Genomic DNA, 23,799 nt, shown 5'->3' with positions numbered 1-23,799 from the left:
CCACTCTCTTTCAGCCAAGCCATCGTTTAAAGACACTCAGTGTAGCTTTTTAACCATGTAAAATGGCATATGTCTGACTAGATGCCTTAGGAGCAACTAGGGAAAACACAAACCAAAATAAAGTCTGGGCCTTCTTGCATAAGGATGCCTGACAGCTCATGCCTCCATATAAATAACTTGCTTCCGATTTACCGAGTACTCTCAAACTTGATATACAGTGAAATGGGCTTATCGGAATTATTACCATTTTGATTAAGTGCTTACTAAGTGATAAAGACTCTGCTAAGCACGAGGGCAGACACAGGATTCACAACAACCAATAAGAAGCACTCCCCCTGCCTCCCCAAAGACAGCAATTGGTTGTAAATACAGTAAATTAGGTACCTTGTTTTCTTGGCCCCACTGCCAGATGCTCGGAGCTTGCATGCCAAAGAAAGCAAAAGGATCCTTGCCAACTATTATTAAGCCTATTAATACTAGTTTGAAGACAGACAGGAAGGATGCTATGTGCCTGTCAAAGAAAAGAGACATAAAATTCACTTGAAGTAATTATGTTCAGGTTAAATTAGAATCATCTTGCTGAATGTTTTTGGCATTCTTTCCAGGAACTAAAACCTCACCCTAAATTTCTTACATTACCCATTCATCATCAAAATCATCATCTTTTAAAAAAAGAAAAATACATTTTTACATCAGTAAAAATGTATTTAGAAGTTTGTGGCTTTTTGTTTTTCGATTTTTATTTTGAAAGCAAATTGGGAGACTGAAGAAAATACTGAGATGAAATAGTATCTTCAAATTACAAAATTCTGTATTTACAATGGTGAATAGAGTGCCTTCAAACATGAACTCCATCCTGTGAACAGTAAGGTACTGGCATCCAGAATTCAGAAAACAATGAGGGCATGAACCTAGCCATATGTAGAGTTCATTTAGGGAGGGAACAGGGTTACCAGCTCTGTTATACTGTACACTTCCAAGGACTTAGTACAGTGCTCCGCCCACAGTAAATGCTCAATAAATATGACCAATTGATTGAATCCTTGTATGACCTCCCTGTTGTCTGACCAAAAGCAGCAAGGAATGCTGTATTATCTCCTTATGTTCTACCACCAACATGGTAGTCTAGGATGCCTTCATAAAGAGGGGGCCCAGTACCACCCGCACCACTGGATGGACTACCAGAGCAATTAAAAGGCATGATCAAGAACACAAATAAAAATGTCAGGTTGGCTCAAGGACAACCTATTCCCTTTCACACCTTCCAGGAACCAAATCCCTTTTTAAGTTAGGGGTTTATCAAGACCCCCACATTTAGCCATAGTAAAACAGGGTGGGTAAACTGAAATAGTTTCGGATCCATTGTTAAATTCACTCCATTTAAGAAATAGCCATTGGGAGGCATTCTAAGTACAGTTCAGTAATGCTTTATGACCTCGAGGAGTTAACATGCCTCCCGAAGTCAGAAATTTAACCAAAAGAATTTCTTCACTGGCTATATCCAGATGATTTATAACTCACGATTCCGTACATACCGGCCTAGAATTCTGGGCTAGCCAAATGGTGTGCCTCACCACAATTTTAAGCTTTTTATCTCCACACCAGACCCCAAAGTTGAAAGTTTTACCAGGTCAGAACTTAGGGGTTCAAAAAACAACTTGGACAAGGAGCTGGAGGACTACAATAATAATAACAATAACATTTATTATGAGCTTTCTCTGCATTATGCACTAGGGTAGATACAAGACAATCAGTTGAGGCAGTCTTTGCCCAACATGGTCTTCAGAGTCTAACAGGAAGGAGGACAGGTACCTATTTTACACGAGGAAACTGACACCCAATAGTACATAAGTGACTTGCCTAAAATCAGTCATTAGGTAAGTGGCAGAGGTGGGACTAAAATTGCAGTCTACTGACACATATTCATTTATTCAGTCATATTTATTGAGCGCTTACTGTAAGCAGTGCACTGTACTACTTTTCCCACTAAGCAATGCTGCTTTAGTGGAAAGTTGTTTTCTGAGTCCTGCTCCTAAAATCCCCAAGGCCAAAACAGATACTGGTGTAGGCTGCGATAAGGATTCAGACAGATTAAGGTTTCAGGCTACTAGGTTTATAATGTAAAAATTCCAAGTCACATCACATATTCAATCAATTGTATTTATTGAGCACTGACTGTGTACTGAGTATAAGAGTACTCTCCCAAGTGTTTAGAACAATGATCTGCACAGTAAGTGCTAAACAGATAAGATTAACTGATTACAATATATTAACAGAGTTGGTAGACTCGTTCCCTACCCACAAGGAACTTCAAGCAATCAACACTCTTTATGAGCCCTTCCTTTGAACAAAGCCAGTACCCTGTTGAGAGATGGAAAGTTAGGGGAAGGAAAATGTTCACCAAGATTTATAATTTAGCATTTCTACATTAAAAAATATGCTCATGGATACATCCAGGAAGTGCAAATTATATATATATATGGCTCCTCTATACGTTTTTCAGATGGCCAAGTGACTTGGGGAGGAGGGAGGGGAAATGTAAACAATCCTGTTTAAAATTATTGCCTCTGAATGACAACCTAATTTAATGACACTATTAAAGTAAACACTCTGAAGGGATAAAACTGTCTTATAGTATTGAAAATGAATGATTTTTAAATCACTAGTTTATGTTGGAAACTGAACTGCCCACATGTTTTAGAAAACAGGTCAATTTATTTTTCTTCAACCTAGCAGTTATTTACTTACCTATAGATTGGTTGAGGGAGGTAATTCTCTCCTTCAATGCGGATGTCTGGGTACCGCTGGCTAATAACCCGCATGTACTCCTCAAACACCCGCCTGTAGCCTCAGGAAACACTGTTGGATGATAAAAAAAGATAATTTTGCTCAATTCAGACATGCCCTGACAAGTCAATGAAGCATCATAATTATCTCTTTAAGCTTAAAATGCTAAAAGCTGAACTCCTTATCTTTCTTCCTAAACCAGCTTCTCCTACCTTTCTCACCAACTGCTGACAACACATGGTCCTCGGCCTTGTGCCAGAAGCTTCGAACTTTAGGGTCATCTCTGATTCCCGTCTTTAAACTCCTAAATCCAGTCTTCCTTATACAACACTTCCCAGATCCACCCTGTCTTCTCCATTCCGATAGCCAAAATCCTGGCACAAGTTCTCATCACCTCCTATCTGGGCTACTATTACTAGCCCAAATCAACTAATCAATGATGGTTAATTATTGAGCGCTACTGTGTGAAGAGTACTGTACTGAGCAATTGGGAGAAATCAATACAAGAGATTAGTAGACATGATCCTTGCCTACAAGGAGCTTACAACCTAGAAGGGGAAACAGATTAATCAATCAATGGTATTTATTAAGCTCTTACTGTGTGCACAGCGCTACACTAAGCATTTGGGAAAATACAGTATAACAGTTAGTAGGAACACCCCTTACCCATAAGGAGCCTATATTAAAATAAATTACAGATAGGAAAACAGCCAAGTATGAAGCTATATATATAATTGCTTAAGGGGTACAGATCCAAGGGCATAGGAAACACAAAAGGGAGGGCAAATACGGAAAAGGGAGCCTTAGACCCCTTGAAGATGTGACTTACGTAGGCCTTTAAAGATGGGGAGAGTGGTGGTCTGTCAGATATGGCGGGGCAAGGAATTCCAGGCCAAGGGGAGGATGTGGGCAAGTGGAAAGTGACAAGACAAATGAGACTGAGGTACAGTGACTAGGCTGGCTTCAAAGGCTGGGTGGCAGGGAGGTTAGCTTCAGTGAAGGGAGCAGATACCAGGTTGCAGGGCATCAAGGAGAGAACTGGGAGGAAAGGAAGTGGAGGCAGCAGGTCTCTTGAGGAGTTTGCAAAGAAATGGTAGGAGGGAGCTGGGGCAATAACTTGAAGGTGCAGTGGGGTTGAGTTTTGTGGGTGCTTTTTTGGGGGGGAGGGGTTTGTTTTTGTTTTAAGAATAGGAGGATACTTGGGAGTGTTTGATAGCCCTCTTACTGGTCCCCTTATTTCCAGCATCTCCCATCTTCAGTTTGTATTACACACTCCACTGCTCGGATCATCTTCCTAAAATGTCATTCGGGACATACAACACCATCTCAAAAATCTCCATTGTTACCCATTTCCCTTAATGTGAAACTCCTGATGGGGCGATTTGAGAATCTTTGGCTCGCTCTTCTCCCATTCCACCCCAGATGTGACTCTTCTCTGGTTTTCCTTGAATTAGCTAACCTCTACTTCACACTTTACTTCATCTCCAGTCTGTTGCATCATCCCTCCCCCATCAAATCCACCAAATCCCGTCCCTCTCCACCTTAAAAAATTCCTCTTAAAAAGCCAACTTCTCCAGGAGGGAGTTCGGAACTCACTCCCTCATCAATGAGATTATTCCACCAGATACCTTTAGCATTTACATGTATATTGGTTTATTCATTTTGTGGGGAGGGGATTACTTTTATGGCTCTCTCATTCACCCCACACATCCTTTGTGTCACCAACACCTGCCAGTCTCACCTTTACAAATCGGTCTCACCTTTACAATATCGCCAAGATGGGCCCTTTCCTCTCCATCCAAACTGCTGTTGTGCTGGCACAAGCTCTCATAATATCCCGACTGGATTACTGTGTCAGCCTCCTCTCAGATCTCCCTTCCTCCTGTCTCTCCCTACTCCAGTCTACTCTTCATTCCGCTGCCCGGATCATCTTCCTACAGAAACATTCTGGGCATGTCACTCCCCTCCTCAAAAACCACCAGTGGTTGCCTATCAACCTTCGCACGAAACAAAAACTCCTCACTCTCAGCTTCAAAGCTCTCCTTCACCTTGCCACCTCCTACCTCACCTCTCTTCTCTCCTTCTACTGCCCACCCCGAACACTCCGCTCCTCTGCCGCTCACCTCCTCACGGTCCCCCATTCACGCCCATCCCGCCATCGACCCCTGGCCCACGTCCTACCACTCTCTTGGAATGCCCTCCCTCCTCACATCCGTCAAACTTTCTTCCCCTCTTCAAAGCCCTACTGAGAGCTCACCTCCTCCAGGAGGCCTTCCCAGACTGAGCCCCCTTTCCCTCTGCTCCTCCTCCCTTCCCCTTCCCCCTCCCGCCCTCTTCTCTTCCCCCTTCCCCTCTCCTCAGCACTGTGCATATTTCTACATATTTATTACTCTAGTTGATGATGTGTATATATCTATGATTCTACTTACCTTGATGATGTCTGTGCCAGACTACTTGCTTTGTTTTGTTCTGTTCTGCTTGTCTGTCTTCCCCGTTTAGAGTGTGAGCCCATCATTGGGCAGGGATTGTCTCTATCTGTTGCCGAATTGTACATGCCAAGCGCTTAGTATAGTGTTCTGTACATAGTAAGCGCTCAATAAATACTATTGAATGAATGAATACGGCTGCATATATTTTACCTCTTGATGACACTCTGAATACTATCAGTGTCTGCGTGGTTTCCCCATTGGATAGTGGGATAGTTAAGTCAAGAACAGAGACCATGTGCTCTCCTTTTACAGTATACTTCCAAGTCCCCACCTTGTATATATCTGCACATAGTAGGGGCTCAATCAATAACAAAATATGGCAAGTGAAACCATACTGAACTCCTTCTAGAATGGACTGTTAACTCCTTGAGCAAAGGTTCTGGATTTTTTTGTAGTTTATTCAGCTAGTATAATGCTCTGCAAATAAAGTACCGAATGAAAAAAAAATTAGTGAAGCGGTGGAACCGAGTGGTTAGATCTTGGGCCTCCGAGTCAGAAGACCTGGGTTCTAGTCCCGACTCCACCAACTGTCTGCTGTGTGACCTTGGGCAAATGACTTAATTTCTCTGTGTCTCAGTTACCTTATCTTAGTTGGAGATTAAGACTGTGAGTCCCATGTGGGACATGAAGTCTGTCCACTCTGATCAGGTTGCAACTAGCTACCCCAAGGCTCAGTGCAGTGACTGGTACAGAGTAAGCGCTTAACAAATGATTAAAAAATATGAGTATGGGATAGAGTAAGTGATTTATTGGGGCTAAAGGTAAACTTTTTTTTGTTTAATTCCAATCCTGCCATTAATGGGAACATGGCAGAAATGAGTATGTGCAGTGCTTTAATACAGGTCAGAAATGATTTAATAAATTAAGGTCAACAATGGCCTATACCAAATTCTTGTTAATGGGTGATATACTAAAGTCATCTCAGGGATGTTTTAAAATACTCATGCCAACCAATCATATTTACTGAGCACTTACTGTATGTAATGCCCCGTTCTAAGCATGTGGGCAAGTACAACACAGTAAGAACAGATACATTTCCTGCTAGCCCAACTAGTCTCATTCCCCTGAAAGTTGGGAATAGTGATATAGAAAGTGAAATGATTTCATAGTGCTTAGAAGGGTCAAAAATTAAAATGAAAAAAAGGAACTAAAAAGAGGGGAAAAAAAGGACTGTAATGTGCAATGATTATTTTCAAAGCTATTCCCTACCCCATTAACTTCTAGTTACTGAGCCTGCTTGGGCACAAACGTGTACAGGGCAAAACCCAGCCCCTGACCCTCTCAAATACAAGACAATTGTAAGTAACACTTAATTCTCAAATAACTGAGCAACGGGCAAATTGTGTTTTTGTCTGTCCTTCCCAAAGGAGACACTACCTGTGATCATGAAACAACCACACAGATTTACACCCAATTAATTCAAGTGAGGTGGCTGGTATCACACCATCCTTACTCATCTCTACTCTGGCCTCCACCCACCATAATTAATCTAGCAAAATGGGCTGAAAGGATTATGATATAAATGAGAGACAGCAATAAGAGCACTTGAAGGCCCAGTGGGAGAAAGGGAATGGTACCCCGATGTGTCCTTAAGAAAGGACAAACTGCGTGAGATCAGTGGTCTATCCAAAAGGAGACGCTTGAAGGAGCAGTGAGGTGACTGCCTTCCTTGACTTCGTTCCTAATGAATATGGATGTATCATCTAAAGTCCTCCAACTTTCCCTTTCGTAATTCCGCTGCCAGAGATCAATTTAACTTCACTCTTCTACCATTCCAAACTCTGATCACCATTGCTATTATTACCACATTTGTTAAATATTTACTATGTGCCAAGCAACATTCTAAGCGCTGGGGTAGATACAAGTTAACCAGCTCAGTCAGTCCCTGTCCCAAATGGGGCTATCTTAATCCTCTTTACAGATGAGGTAACTGAAGCAGAGAGAAGTAAAGTGATTTGCCCGAGGTCATACAGCAGATCCATGACCTTCTGCCTTCTAGGTCTGTGCTCCATCCACTATGCCAAGCTGCTTCTCATATCTGACAGAGCAGCACTCTCCCCACAGCTCCCCCAAAAGACCTTTCCTGACTAAGGCCTTGTTTCCCCTACTTAACCTTCCTTCTGTCTGTCACCTATGCATTTGGATCTGTATCTCTTAAGCACTTAATATTCACAGCACAGCCCCACGGTACCAGTGAACTTTAGCACATTAATTATACTCTGCCATTTCCCCTAGCTGTAATTTATTTAATGTCTGACTCCCCCTCTAAACTATAAGCTCCTTGTGGGTAGGGATCACATTTACCAACTCTCCCGAGCACAAAATACAGTGATCTGCACAAAATAAGCACTCAAATACCACTGATTGCAATATAACACATTGAGCACTTGGGAGAATAAGAAACAGAGATCAGTCAATGATATTTATTGAGTGGTCACTGTGTGCAAAACACCAGACATGAGTCACAAAGAGAGGGCTGAAATGCAGGGAGGGTGGTGGTGTTTACTGAGGTGTGGAAATTGGGAGGAATGACTTTAGGAGAGAGGGCACGTACTCAGCGGCCAGTTTGATAAGTTTGAGGTGTCAGTGGAACAGCTAATTGGAGATGACCTTGGAGGCAAGACGAAATGTGCGACTGAGGGTTAGTTGAGAGGTCTGGGCTGGAATGGCAAATTTGGGAACTATCTTCACTGAGGTGGTCATTAATGGTAAATGACGGAAAGCACAGGGGAAGAAAAGAGCCCTGCAAAACACCCATTATTTACATGATGAGGTGGAAGTGGAAACCGAGTCAAACACAGAAAAAGGAGTAGGAGAGGTTAGAGGAGAACTAGGTTAGTATCCAAGAAAGAAGGAGTGTTCCGAAACTTCAAAGCTAGCTGTGGAGTCAAGGTTAGGACAGGATAGAACCCTTTATCTTTGGCTATATAGACAGAAGTCATCAGTGTGATCCTAGAGAGCAGTCTCAAAACCGTGATTGTAGTGGGTCCCGAAAAGAGGTGATGGAGATGAGTGAAGGTAGTCGGTTTAAGTAACCCATTCCAGACAGAAGCTTGAAGAGGAAGCTAAAAGATATAGCGGGATGTGGGATTGAGAGACGACTTTTTAGTATGGAGGTGGCATGGGTATGTTTGAGAGAAGGAGCCAACAGAGGCTGGAGTAGGAGCGAGGGAGGACAGTGGACGCAAATGCTTTTTGGAGGTGAGAGGGAACAGGGTCAAAACCAAAGGAGGAATGATTTGTTCACTAGTTCTTCTATTAACTAATCCACTCAGCTTTTTTTCCTAACTAAGCCTTAGTATTTTATTAAATGCCTTAGTATTTTATTAAATCTTCCTCTTCTAAGATGTAGTCTTTGCTGAAGGATTTCTTGGCCTTACTTTCACATCAGAAATGAGACATTTCATTGAGTTGCAGTCCTTATATCAAATGCTACTTTCACACACTACGCCCTACTTAATCTTTCTGCATACGGTGACCTTTACTCTAAAAAAAAAATAGGTCATAAGAGAAAACCTGGTGGACAGGACATATTCAGAGTTTAACTTAAGTAATACTGTAAAAGTTCAACCACCTGTTTGTCCTGAAATAATCCATGAGTGATAAAGTAATAACCAAAACAACAGTCACTGTCATCCTTCCAAGGTGATATTTCACAAAAGTTGAATCCATCAATTAATGGTATTTACTGAGCACTTACTGTGTACTAAGCACTCTGGAGAGTGCAACAGAAAAGAGTTGCTAGACATGTTCCCTGCCCACAATGAGCTTACAATGTGAACTTTCATTCATTCAGTCGTACTTATTGAGCACTTACTGTGTGCAGAGCACTGTACTAAGTGCTTCGGAGAGTACAATACAACAATAAACAGACACATACCCCTACCTACAACTTACATCTAGAGGTGGGGAGATGGTCATTTATATAAATAAATTACAGACAGGTACATGTGCTGTGGAACTGGGAGGAGGAAGAACAAAGGGAGCAGGTAAGGGCAATGCAGAAGGGAATGGGAGAAGAGGAAAGGGTGGCTTAGTCAGGGACGGCCCCTTGGGGGAGATGTGCCTTCAATAAAGCTTTGTGGGGTGCGGGGGGGCAGAATAATTGCTTGTGAGATTTGAGGACGGAGGACGTTCCAGGCCAGAGGCAGGACATGGGCCAGGGATCAGAGGCAAGATAGGCGAGATCAAGGCACAGTGAGAAGCTTAGCATTAGCAGAGCAAAATATGCAGGCTGGGTTGTAGTAGGAGAGTAGCAAGGTGAGGTAAGAGGGGGTAAAGTGATGGAATGATTCAAGGCCAATGGCGAGGAGTTTCTGTCTGATGCAGAGGTGGATGGGCAACAACTGGAGTTTTTTGAGGAAGGGGGTGACGGGTCCTGAACATTTTTGAAGAAAAATGGTCCAGACAGCAGAGTGAAGTAGGGACTGGAGTGGAAAGAGACAGAAGGATGGGAGGACAGGAAGGAGGCTGATGCAGTAATACAGCAGGATAGGTTGAGTGAGCAGTATGGCTCAGTGGAAAGAGCACAGGCTTGGGAGTTAGAGGATTTATCTGCTGGGTGATTTGGGGCAGGCCACTTAACTTTTCTGTGCCTCCTTACCTCATCTGTAAAATGGGGATTAAGACTGTGACACCCCCATGGGACAACCTGATTACCTTGTATCCCCACCCCCGTGCTTTAAACAGTACTTGGCACATGGTAAGCACTTAAACACCATTATTATTATTATTACTATGAGTGATAACGTGGTAACAGTTTGGATGGAGAGGAAAGGGCAGATTTTAGCGGTTGTGAAGGTGGGACTCACAGGATTTAGTGATGGATTGAATATGTGAGTTGAATAACAGGGAGGATCAAGGATAATACCAAGTTTACGGGCTTGTGAGATGGGAAGGATGGTGGTGCTGTCTACAGGGATGGGAGGGTCAGGGGGAGGACAAGGTTTGGTTGGGAAGATATGGGAGTTGTTTTGGATATATTAAGCTAGAGGTGAAGGGAGGGCATCCAAGTACAGATGTCTTGAAGGCAAGAGGAAATGTGAGACTGCAGAAAGGGGGAGAGTTCAGGGCTGAAAATGTAGATTTGGGGGTCCTCTGTCATTGAAGGCATGGGATCGAATGAGTTCTCCAAGAGAATGAGTGTAAATGGACAATAGAAGGGGACTGAGAACTGAACCATAAGGGATCCCCACAGTTAGGGGATGGGAGGGGGAGGAGGAGCCCACGAAGACTGAGAATGAACAGTCAGAGAGATAAGAGAACCAGGAGAGAACCTTGGTCAGTGAAGCCAAGGTTAGATAATGTATCCAGGAGAAGGGGATGGTCCACAGTGTCAAAGGCAGCTGAGAGGTCGAGGCGGATTAGAATGGAGGAGGAGCCATTGGATTTGGCAAGAAAGAGATCACTGATGACCTCTGAGAGGGCAGTTTCTGTGGAGTCAAGGAGATGGAAGCCAGCTTGGAGGGGGTCAAGGAGAGAATTTGCGGAGAGGAATTTCAGACAGGAGGTTGAGACAACTCACTCAAGGAGTGTGGAGAGGAACGACAGGAGGGAGATGGAGCGATTAATGGAGGGAGCTGTGGGGTCAAGGTTAGGGGATACGTGGTCATGTTTGAAAGCAGTAGGGAAGAAGCCATTGGAGAGCAAACAGTTGAAGATGGCTATTAGGGAGGGAAGAAGGGAGGGGCATAAGTTTTGATAAGGTGAGGAGTGGGGTCAGATGTGCAGGTGGAGGGGGTGGATTTTGCTATGAGGCAGATCTCCTCTAGAGATAATGCTGGGAAGGTTGGGAAAGTTGATGAGAGGGCCCGAAGTGGGAGGGACTGAGGAGGGGTAGGAGAGATTTTAAGGAGCTCACAACTGACAGTGTCAATTTTCTTAACAAAGTAGAGGCCAGGTCATAGGGAGCAAGAGATGGGGGACAGGGGACCTGTGGAGGGAGTTAAACGTCTGGAACAACTGGAGAAGGCAATGGGCATGGGTATCAATAAGGGTGGAGAAATAATTTTGCTGGGCAGGAAAGGGCAGAGTTAAACCACGCAAGGATAAACGTGAAGTGGACAAAGCCCGATATTTAGATATTTGTAAACTGAAAAATAGAAATACTTGACCCTTTCCTATAATTTTGCAGAAATAACACAGGAGTCTCAATATTCAATTTTCTAGTGACATGCAATTTTTATGAAAACAAATAAAAGTTATTCATTCAATAAGTCATGAATCAAGTGGGAAAAGTCTCAAATCTCAGCCAAGAAAAGTAGAAGCGATCTTGGACGGACACTGATTCATCCCTTCACCTTCTGTCAGAACCACACTAAATTCAAGGATGTGAATTTAACAACCTCCAGCAATAACGATTATACAACCGCTTTGATAATACATTCCCATTTGCAGAAACCTGCCCTAGCTGAAAATTCTTCCTAATACCTCATTCTAGTTTATATCTTCTTGTTCATTCTTCAGGGAAAATTGCACATATCTGCAAATCACCATAGAATATTAGGCTATTAAAGCAATATGAGCAGTTATAGAAACCAATTCCATAAATTGGTTTGTTGACCACCCCTTTTTCCTGGAAACATTATCCAACCTTGGCTTCACTGGCACTGTCTTTTCCTGGTTCTCTTCCTATCTCTTTGGCCATTCATTTTCAGGCTCCTCCGTGGGCTCTTCTGCTTACTCCCTGTAGGCAGAACTGGAAGAGTCCCTTAAGGCTCAGTTCTGGATTCCTTTCTATTCTCCATCTTTACACACTCCCTTGGAGAACTCATTCATTCCCATGGCTTCAACTATCATCTCTTTGTGACTGAGTCCCTAATCTACATCTCCAGCCCTGATCTCTTTCTCCTTTGTAGTCTATTTCCTTCTGCCTTCCAGGACATCTCTACTTGCGGACACCTCAAATTTAACACGTCCAAAACAAAATTTATATCCCCACCAAACCCTGTCCTCTCTGACTTTCTCATCACTGCAGACAGCACCACCAACCTCCCTGCCTCACAGTCCATAAACTTATCCTCGATTAACCTCGACTCGCCTCTCTTTCAACCCACATATTCAATCTGTCACCAAACCCTGTCCGTTCAACCTTCACAACATCACTAAAACCTGCCCTTTCCTCTCCATCCAGACTGCTGCCACATTAATCCAAGCACTGATACTGTCCCGCCTACTGCATCACCCTCCTTGATGACCTCCTTGCCTCCTGTCTCTCTCCACTTCAGTCCATACTTCACTCTATTGCTCGGATCATTTTTCTACAAAAGGTTCAGTCCATGTTTCCCCACTCCTCAAGAACCTTTAGTACTTGCCCATCCACCTCCGCATCAAACAGAAACTCCTTAGAATAGCTTTAAAACAGTCACCTTGTTCCTTCACTGCTTTATTAAAATCCAGCCTACACATCAATCTATCAATTGTATTTGAGTGCTTACTGCATGGAGAGCAAAACAACATAACAGATATATTCCCTGCCTACAGTGAGATTACAGTCGGGAGGACAAGCTTAATCTGGAATGCCAACCTATTCATTGTACCTCCATCTCATCTATCTCAGAGACGACCCTTTGCCCACACCCTGCCTCTGGCATGACACGCCCTCCCTCTTCATATCCAAAATTACTCTACCCCACCTCAAAGCCTTACTGAAGGCCCATCTCCTCCAAGAGGCCTTCTCTGACTAAGTCCCCATTTCCTCTTCTCCCACTCCCCTTTGTACTGCACTGATTCGCTCCCTTTATACACCACACCCCCAAACCCACAGCACTTACGTACATATTCGTAATTTATTTATTTACATTAATGTTTGTCTCCTCCTTTAGACTCTAAGCTTGATGTGGGCAGGGAATGAGTCAACCAACTCTGTGATACTGTACTCTCCCAAGAGCTTAGTACAGTGCTCTGCATAGTAAGCTCTGAATACAACTACCTGAATATGTGATAACCTCCTGGAAACTCAGAAGTATCAATAATAATATCTTGTTTATTATGTAGTGCTTTAAAAATAGTTCCTGAAGCACCTTCACATCAATTCTCTTATTTTACTCTCACAATCTACAGTATGGTAGGAAGAGGCAGGTATTATTATTCCCATTTTACGGATGAATAAATGGAGGCTTCGCTCCTGTTAGTCCATGCTACGGGATGGAAGAAAGCTTCTCCACTAAAGGGGTTGGGGTACACCCAATTCTTTTTTCTTATAAACAAAAAAAAAAACCCTAAGTACCTTTCTTGAAGAAAAAACATATTAGGGAAAACTCAAATTATAGGGCTCACCACCATGTCCTAATGGCCCATGTGCACAAAACTGCACTTCTGACATTTCAGAGAGTGGCCATCTCCACAGTGTGCTGTATCTAGACTGGTCTGTGTTGTCAGACGAACATGCCCTTATTTCCTAGAAGCATCTGAGCCCAAACCCATGCTTTGGCAGACACCAGTGCATTTTTTAATGATGAGAAATGTCGTATGGCATGCTTCTACATTCTCAACCGGAAAGAAAAGCAGCAGGAAGATCATTACTGTCATGACAGCTAGTTCTAGTGCTTCCTGCTTGCCAGGAAAGCATGAGAGTAGCAGGATTCCTGCAGCCTTCAGTTCCAATTGTCATTTTTAATCAACTGGGGAGGGGCTGGAGCAGGGGCCGTGGGACTCAGTGTTCCAGCCGCTCTTCTTCCTGTGCCCTCCACCTACAGAAATATGAGGTGGAAAACTGAATGGATGGCTGCAAGATCGCTCTAACCATGGCCCTGGCAATTAAGACTTTAGTGTAACGCTAAACCTCCCCGCTCCTTCCACAAGGATGTTAGAATGCCAGTATGTGGCAGTATGTGGCAACTGTCAAGTTCACCCCCAATGCCAGTTATCATCAGGCATTTTGGATGTAACTGTTGGGGAACTAGGGAACGTTTTTTCTGCCAACACATCTGGAGAGAGCCTAGTGCGAGGTAAGACGAAATGGTTGTGCGAAGGCACGAAGCTATGGGGAAGGAGTTATTCAGAGCAAGTTTTCCTGGACCAGGTTTCTTCGAAAATATACCCTCCATGTTTCTGGAGACCTGAATTGTACTTCTAAGGCGCTCTGGGTGCCTTTCAAGAAACAAGAGATGAGCAGAGAAACAAAAGGAGCAAGGCACAGCTCTTTACGGCTTCCACATATAAGAGTTTGTTCCAGTGATTGTAAGAGGGAGTTAATGAGGGGATCATACATGCTAACCGTCTGGTACGGTAGGCCTCTGATCTCCTTTTCCTCAGCACCATCACCCTCTAACAGAGAACATGCGTTGGTGATTTTTTTAATTTAGCAGTTGCCTAATCCAGTGCACCACCTTTCAGCCACCTTTGTACTCTTATATAACTTGTTACAGATTTCTTCATCCGCCCACTTATTATTTATATCTATCCTCACTCAAATATTGCACCTGTGAATCTATATCCCCTTGTCTTCCCCCATTAGACTGTATGCATTTTTTACGGTATTTCTTAAAGCACTTATTCTGCGCCAGGCACTGTACTAAACACTGGGGTGGATACAAGTTAATCAGGTTGCACAGAGTCCCTGTCCCACAGAGGGCTCACAGTCTTAATTCCCATTTTACAGATGAGGTACCAGAGTCATAGAAGAGACGTGATTTGCCCAAGGTTACAAAGCAAACAAATGGCAGAGCCGGGATTGCAAACCAGGTCTTCCTGACTCCCAGGCCTGTGTTCTAGCCACTAGACCACACTACTTCCTAACTGGGGAGCAGGAAATCACATGATCCTTTTTTGCTGTCAATAGATTCATCAATGGTATTTATTGAGCACTGAAATGTGTGCAGCAACTCACTGCACTAGAGAAGCAGCGTGGCTCAGTGGAAAGAGCCTGGGCTTCGGAGTCAGAGGTCATGAGTTCGACTCCCGGCTCTGCCACTTGTCAGCTAGCTGTGTGACCGTGGGCAAGTCACTTAACTTCTCTGGGCCTCAGTTACCTCATCTGTAAAATAGGGATTAACTGTGAACCTCACGTGGGACAACCTTGATTACCCTGTGTCTACCCCAGTGCTTAGAACAGTGCTCTGCACATAGTAAGCGCTTAACAAATACCAACATTATTATTATTAAACGCTTGAGAGAGTACAACAGACACAATTTCAGCCCTCAAGGAGCTTGAAAACCAACATAACTAGAAAGTGCTCTACACACAGAGGGCACTCGAGTTATGGTATCCACTGAACACCCACTGGGTGCAACACACTGTACTAAGTGCTTGAGAACGTTCAACAGGGAAATGAGGCAAGTCACCTGCCCTCAAATAACATATATTTTAACAGAAAGATGTTTTTTTTTCCAAATAGAATTCTGAATAGAATAGAATAACTGAAGGTTCAACTGATTACACATATTGTTAAATAACTACTGGTAGGACCTGGAGAATTTAGAAGTGTGCCCTGAAATCTGGAGAATTTGCTTACATACACATGACAACAGCACCTGGGGTTCTGTTACCAACCTGGACCGAACATTTCCAAGTCACCACAAAAATCAGGCTTGCTCTGATGAGGGTGCATGAATAAGCCTTTGATATTCAGCCCCCAGACTGGCTTGGTCCAACCTATTACGAGTACTGCTGGAAGCCTTGCCTGAAACTCGGCAGTTCTCTGAATTCAGAATTTGCCCTTGAAATGGTTAACTAAGGACTTGCAAATCATGCAGAAATGATATACATAGGCAGGTTCTTGACCTCTCTCTAGACCACTATCATACTTACATTCCATTTCTGAAATCAATTACCAATCACTACCAAAAACTTCCCAACCTGTAAAAAAAGAAACTAATATGAGAAGCGGCGTGGCTCAGTGGAAAGAGCCCGGGCTTGGGAGTCAGAGATCATGGGTTTGAATCCCAGCTCTGCCACTTGTCAGCTGTGTGACTGTGGGCAAGTCACTTCACTTCTCTGTGCCTCAGTTCCCTCAGCTGTAAAATGAGAATTAACTATGAGTCTCACATGGGACAACCTAATTACCCTATATCTACCCCAGCGCTTAGAACACTGCTCTGCACATAGTAAGCACTTAACAAATACCAACATTATTATATGACTAATTACAAATGATCCTGTAATTACCCTATAATGAAACTTCAGTTATTAGAGAGGTGGTCATCAAACACTATTATGCATTAGCATCCAGATTAGCTCTATTTTTGTGTTCTTTCTCAACATTCTCTGGGCAAATATAAAGAAATTATGGGGAAATTGAAACTAATTTTTTACCTACCAAAATCAGGTATGGAAATGGTATATTCCTATAAGCCACTGATATTATATAAAATGGAGACTCAAACATATTAGTAAATTCAAAAAAATTCTGCTAAGTGATTTTTGTATTTTCTCTCTTAAGACGATTCTTTGACATTTCAAAAAAAAAACAAAGGACGATGTGTGCAAGGGATCAGGAAAGCCCACTTTCAGATTAAAGTGTGTTTCTGGAACAGCATGCAGCTTTAGTTTTCACACAGAAAATTAAATTTCAAAATTGCCATTAGAACCTACACTTTATCTCCTCCATCTGCTTGGTTATTTTTGTTTTTTTGTTCTTTTTTATAGGCATACCTTTTCTGTCTTCCTCCCTCTGGTCTCATTTGTGTGTTGTGTTGCTAAGCTGATGTAAGAGCAGCCAGTATCTTTGCCAGTTGAAACAACTCGCAGGGCAAGACATTTTTTCTTTTTTAAAGATCAGATTAAAAAAGGCCAAATTCCAAAAACAAGTAAACGAAATGCCTGAAACTATCGAAGAGAGTACCCACAACAGTTCACCTCTATTTCACTTCTATTTGCTATAGCTTACAATTCACTAATGATTTATGCTTACCATGCACATAACTAAAATTTGAATGAATGGCATTTTACCATATAATTTAACAAAAAATAGTCTTTCGAGTTTCTTTCCATAATTGACCTTCATACCTGAAAATATGCCTGCTTTTGTTTGTTTTGAGTCTAATGGATTAATCTCTTTTATGGAGAGAAAAACCGTGGCAAACAGGGCAATTTGATCATGGCTTCATAGAAAACCTGTAATATTAATCCTCCCCCTCCCCCAACACCCCTGTTGGGGGGAAGAGGGAGATGAAGCTACCAGTAAATGGGGGAGTTGGGGTGTCTGCTGGATCTACAGCATCGCCTGTGGTAGGCAGGCTCAGCCAGAATCTTGACCATTAACAGAACACCGTAGTAATAATAATAATTATGGTATTTGTTAAGCATTTACTATGTACTGGGCACCATACTAAGCGCTGGGGTGGATTCAAGCAAATCAGGTTGGACATAGTTCATGTCCCACATGGGGCTCACAGTTTTAATCCCCATTTTATAGATGAGGTAACTGAGGTACAGGGAAGTTAAGTGACTTGCCCAAGGCCATACAGCAGACAAGTGCCAGAGTCAGAATGAGAACCCATGACCTTCTGACTCCCAGGCCCGTGCTCTAATCACGGCACCATGCTGCTTCCCATGGCTGACAAGGGTCACGGTGGCTAGGCTGGTAGGCATCTGGCATGCCATTAGCTTTATGCATCGGTCACTCTGGCTTTCAGTGGGCATTCCCTGCCCCAGTGGGAACAAAACTGGCAAGGATGAGAGAGTGTAAGTGGCACAGCGTAAACTACCAGCATTATAATCAATTCCTTCTCACAGGATTTTGGTCTTAGAGCCGTACGACATGACCGCCGTTTACAAGGGACTCCACCATTTATCAGTGAGTTTTGCCCTGTTGAGCCAGTTATTACCTTCAGCGGTTATTTTCAAAACCAGAAAATTTAAAAATCCAATCCAGTTTTAAAAATGTCTTTATCAGACTTCTCTACTTTGCAATACTTAGGTCATATCAATCAGTCGATGGTATTTATTGAGCACCTACTATAGGGAGAGCACTGTACTAACCATATGGGAGAATAATAATAATAATAATGTGGGTATTTGTTAAGTGCTTACTATGTGCCAAGCACCATTCTAAACGCTGGGGTAGATACAAGGTAATCAGGTTGTCCCACATGGGGCTCACAGTCTTCATCCCCATTTTACAGATGAGGGAACTGAGGCACAGAGAATTCAAATGACTTGCCCAAAGTCACAAAGCAGACAAGTGGTAGAGCCGGCATTAGAACACATGACCTCTGACTCTCCCAAACCCGGGCTTTTTCCACTAAGCCACATTGCTTCTCTACAATACAGAGTACAGAGTACAATACAAAGTCAGTAAGTAGACACACTCCTTGCCCACACTGTGCTGAGCAGTGTGACTTGATTCTATTTAGTCTTGATTCTATTTAGTTGCCATTGTTTTTACCAGATGTTCCTCCCCTTGACTCTATTTATTGCCATTGTTCTTGTCTGTCCGTCTCCCCCGATTAGACTGTAAGCCCGTCAAACGGCAGGGACTGTCTCTATCTTTTGCCGACTTGTTCATTCCAAGCGCTTAGTACAGTGCTCTGCACATAGTAAGCGCTCAATAAATACTATTGAATAAATACTATTGAATGAACTTAATGGATACACCAGGGGCCTGGGAATCAGGATTCAGATCTGCAACTTGTCTGCTGTGTGACCTTGGGCAAGTCACTTAAATTCTCTGTATCTCAGTTTCCTCATTTGTATAATAGGGATTAGGACTGTGAGCTCCATGTGGGACCCCAATGACTTATGTCCAACCTGATGAGCTTGTATCTACCCCAGCGTACTTAAATACTATTTTTAAAAAATGAGTTTACAATCTAGAGAGAAGAATATCCTATAATAGTCTGGAAACAACCTTATTAAACACTACTCAGTATCATGAACATCCACTATTTTAGCCATTCAACAGATGGAAATGATGCATCATAAGCAACTGTAAAGATTCTTACTATTAAGTAATTTGGACAAAAGAGTAGTCAAAGTTAAATTAGGTGAAATGAGCTGATGCCAAATACCACAACCTTCTGAGATCAAAAAATCCTTTAAAAGTCTAATCCAACATTATATAATAGTTCTAAAAGGAAGCATTCTTTAGCCCCAATCTTCCACAGTTCCATCTAAGATGATGATTACTTTCTGAACAGGCTATTTGGAAACAGGTTTATAAGTGCTACGCAGAAGCATGTTTATTCTCTAGCAAGTGATGACGACGATGATGGTATTTGTTAAGCATGAGAAGCAGCATGGCTTCGCAGAAACGGCACTGATTTGGGAGTCAGCGGACGTGAGTTCTAAACCCGGCTTTGCCACTTGTCTGCCCTGTGACCTTGAGCAACTATCTACCTACTCTGCACCTCAGTTACCTCATCTATAAAATGGGGATTAGGACTGGGAGCCCCACGTGGGACAGCCCGATTGCCTTTTAACTACCCTAGCACTTAAAACGGTGCTTGGCACAAATAAAGCGCTTAAATACAATTACTGAAAGCACTGAAAGCGCGAGGATGGATTCATTCCATCGTATTTATTGAGCATTTACCATGTGCAGACCATACATGGTAACTGAGTTGGACAGTTTCTGTCCTATGTGGGGCTCACAGTCTCAATCCCCATTTTATGGATGAGGTAACTGAGGCACAAAGAGTGAAGTGACTTGCCCAAGGTCACACAGCAGACAAGTGGCTGAGCCGGGATTAGAACCCATGACCTTCTGACTCCCAGGCCCATGCATGATCCACTAGGCCATGCTGTCTGAGTAATATATCAAAATTTCTTTGATGAAAATCTATATGGCATAGAGCCTTCCTTTTTAAAATCTTAGCAAGTATGGCAACATCAATCAGTCGTACTAGTGCTTGCTGTGTGCAGAGCACCGTTCTAAGTGCTTGAGAGAGTGCAGTACAACCGTTGGAGGATATGTTCCCTCCCCACGCATGACAAGCTTTCGGTCTAAGAGACATACTTGCAATCTAGAACTTAGTGTCAGGGCACGTGTTGGCCTGAAATTTCCTCCTTTGAATCCACCAGATCACAGCTCTTCCCATCTTTTAAGCCCTTGTGAAATCCCACCTCCTCCAGGAAGCATTCCCTAACTTCCATCATCCCATATCACATCAAATCAATCCAATCATTCTCAGAGCTCCCCTGTCTCCATTATTTACTAATTGTTTCTCAGTGAGACTCTAGGTTCCTTGAATAATAATCATGGTATTTGTTAAGTACTTACTATGTGCCAAGTACTGTTCTAAGCACTGGGGTAGATACAGGCTAATCAGGTTGTCCCACGTGGGGCTCACACTTTTAATCCCCATTTTACAGGTGAGGTAACTGAGGCATTACATGACTTGCCCAAGGTCACACAGCAGACAAGCGAAGGTGGGGTTCCTGTCTTTTCCTTCAGTAAATTATTTTGATTTCCTGAGAAAGACACAGATCTTTATCTCACTAGAACTACTGTAAACAGTGAGACAGTCAGCATGCGAAATCCTATTTTTAGTTTTTAGTAGATAGTATAGGTCTGTTTTCTCAACCATTGTAAAGCTCAATGACCTAAAAATGTCGCTGCTGTGTACAATAAGGGCAAGAGGAGATAAGAAGTTCCTGGAAAATGTTTCTAACTTCAGCCCTTCATCTAAATAAAATTAATTTAGCTTAATTAGTCTTCACCTCTTACCAGCATTGCCTAGTGGAAAAAGCATGCCTGCTGTGTGACCTTGACCAAGTCACTTAATTTCTCAGTTCCTTTTGTCTGCAAGTGTTCTCCCTCCCACTTAAGACTGTGAGCCCCACGTGGACCCTGATGATTTGTATCTCCACCAACGCTTAGTACACTGCTTGGCACACAATAAGCCCTTTACAAACACCACCCTTATTATCCTTACCAATGGTTTGGACTTGGCCTCTGACCTTCGACCTTTCTCATTTTGCCAGGCCTCTCCCCACTTCCCGAAACTGATCCTTGAAACTGCTCTATCCCTTAGCAGCCACATTTGAAAATACGGTCACTCTGTACTCTCCCAAGCGCTTAGTACAGTGCTCTGCATACAGTAAACGATCAATCAAAACGATTGATTGACTGGATAAGGCCCCTGAGAGGAGACGGAGAGAAAGCAGCTCGTAGATGGCCTTGTTTCCCGTCCAGGGTGGTGTTTTCCAAGGCTAGCGGGGAAGCGCTCCTTTGGGTTATTTGCGGATTTTATTTATTCCCCCCCCCCCCCCGGAGGGAGGTGATGGAAAAGGCCAATTGGAAATGATCCAACCGTCGGTTTCTCTCTGAGCTGACCCCATTTCCTCCCGGGGTCTGGGCTGCTTCTCTATCTGAAATTTTGACACCAACCTCAGGCCTAGCACTCCATCCCTGCTTAGAGAGGGGCACGGGGTCCTTCATCTATCCATGCATTCAACTGTATTTATTGAGAGCTGACTGTGTGCAGAGCACTGTACTAAGCATTGGAAGAATATACTACAACAACAGACACTCCCTGACCACCACCAGCTTTATCCCAGCGGAGGGAATCCGATCGACAGGGAGAAACGGGAAAGGGGAGAAACTAGACTTTGAGATCGTTGTGGGCCGAGAATATGTTTGATGTTAGGTTGTACTCTCCCAAGCGCTTACTACAGTACTTTGCAAACAGTAAACGCTCAATAAATACGATTAATAATAACAATAACGGATAGAGACTATAAGGTAGTTGTGGGCAGGGAACATACCTACCAATTCTGGAGGGGTTTTTTTGGTACATGCTATGCCCTTACTATGTGCTAAGCACCTTTCTAAGCGCTGAGATAGGTCCACGTTAATTAGGCCACACATGGTCCCTGTCCCGCGTGGGGCTCACGGTCTAAGTGGAAGGAAGAACGTGTTTTCAGCCCCCATTTTACAGTTTTCTGAGGCCCAGAAGTGAAGTGACTTGCCAAAGGTCACTCATTAAGCCAGTGGCAGGGCCGGAATCAAACCCAGCTCCTTCTGCCTGACTCCCAGGCCCCTGCTCCATCCACTAGGCCACAATGCTTCTCCCCCGCCTCTCCTCAGCGCTTAAGACAGTGCTCTGCACGCAGTCAGCACTCCATACAAACCACTAATGGATTGACTAGTTGGCACTTGGGGCTGTTTCTCATGCCCCCCACTCCATCCACTGGGCCAAACTGCTTCTCCCCGGCCTCTCCCCAGCGCTTGGGACAGTGCTCCGCACACAGCGCTCAATAAACACGATGAATCATAATAATAACGGATGGAGACCTTAAGGACCTACCAATTGTGGAGGGGTTTTTTTTTTAGGATACACGTTCCGCCCTTCCAATGTGCTAAGCACCCTTCTAAGCGCTGAGACAGGTCCACGTTAATTAGGTCACCAACGGCCACCCTCCCCCTAGGCCCGACTCGTTCCTAGATCCCTCCCCCCCATCCTGTTTTCATCCCTCCTGAGAAAAAGGGGGGGAAAGATCTGTAAAATGGGGATGAAGACTGTGAGCCTCATTTGGGACAATGCGATAACCCTGATTCTATCCCAGCGCTTAGAACAGTGCTCTGCACCCAGTAAGCGCTTAACAAATACCAACGTTATTATTATTCTCTGTGCCTCAGTTACCTCATCTGTAAAATGGGGGTGAAGACCGTGAGCCTCATTTGGGGCAATCCGATTCCCCTGATTCTATCCCAGCGCTCAGAACGGTTATCTGCACACAGTAAGCGCTTAACAAATACCAACGTTATTATTAGTCTCTGTGCCTCAGTTACCTCATCTGTAAAATGGGGATGAAGACCGTGAGCCTGATTTGGGACAACCCGATTCCCCCGATTCTATCCCAGCGCTTAGAACAGTGCTCTGCACCGAGTAAGCGCTTAACAAATACCAACATTATTATTATCCCGGGCTGGGGGAGAGAGGAGGAGGAGGCCAAAGAGGCGCCCTTCCGTGGCCGGAACTAGGCCGCAAAGCCTGGGCCTCGCGTAGTTGGCTCGGCCCGGCGACGGGCGCAGGGTCCGGGGAGGCCGGAGCGGGGCGGTTCTCACCAAATCTGGAACTTGAGCAGCGGGCCGGTGGCGTACTGCATCTTCAGCCGCTTGCTGGGCAGCCCGCCCAGGTCGGCCGAGGCCTCGCTTCGGCCCCCGGCGGCCACGGTGGCCGCCGCCACGACGACGAGCAGCAGCAGCCTCATGGCGGCCGCCCCCAGCCCCGCACTGGACCACCACGACCACCAGACGCCACTGCGCAGGCGCGGGAGCCAAGCGCGGGCCCGCGGAGGAGGGAGGGGCGGAGGGAGCGGCCACTGCGCAGGCGCGGGAGCCAAGCGTGGGCCCGCGGAGGAGGGCGGGGCGGAGGGAGCGGCCACTGCGCAGGCGCGGGAGCCAAGCGCGGGCCCGCGGAGGAGGGAGGGGCGGAGGGAAGCGCGGAGGGAGGCGGCCACTGCGCCTGCGCGCCCCGCTGGCGCTCTTCATTCAGTCAGTCGGCAGCCTTGAGCCCTAACCCCGTGCAGGGCATTCATTCATTCATTCAATAGCATTTCTTGAGCACTTACTATTCATTCGTTCACTCAATAGGATTTCTTGAGCGCTCACTATTCATTCATTCACTTAATAGGATT

The 23,799-nt window shown here is 44.2% G+C and overlaps 1 protein-coding gene across 1 annotated transcript in view; it reads right to left on the bottom strand.

Annotated features, from left to right (window-relative positions):
• Nucleotides 1–23,446, bottom strand: part of SELENOT (selenoprotein T) — a 28,672-nt gene extending 5,226 nt beyond the window's left edge. Inside the window, exons 1-3 of the mRNA XM_029072989.2 lie at nucleotides 23,228–23,446; nucleotides 2,749–2,859; nucleotides 385–511 (exon numbers count right to left, since the gene is read on the bottom strand). Coding sequence (XP_028928822.1) covers nucleotides 385–511; nucleotides 2,749–2,859; nucleotides 23,228–23,373 — 384 coding nt within the window. The 5' untranslated portion in view covers nucleotides 23,374–23,446. The remainder of the gene's footprint in view (nucleotides 1–384; nucleotides 512–2,748; nucleotides 2,860–23,227) is intronic.
• Nucleotides 23,447–23,799: the final 353 nt, after the last annotated feature.

Source organism: Ornithorhynchus anatinus, chromosome 1, assembly GCF_004115215.2.
Source record: "Ornithorhynchus anatinus isolate Pmale09 chromosome 1, mOrnAna1.pri.v4, whole genome shotgun sequence".
Classification (NCBI taxonomy): Eukaryota; Metazoa; Chordata; class Mammalia; order Monotremata; family Ornithorhynchidae; genus Ornithorhynchus; species Ornithorhynchus anatinus.
The sequence above is the reverse complement of the archived record's forward strand: the minus strand, read 5'-3'. Positions and strand labels throughout refer to the sequence as shown.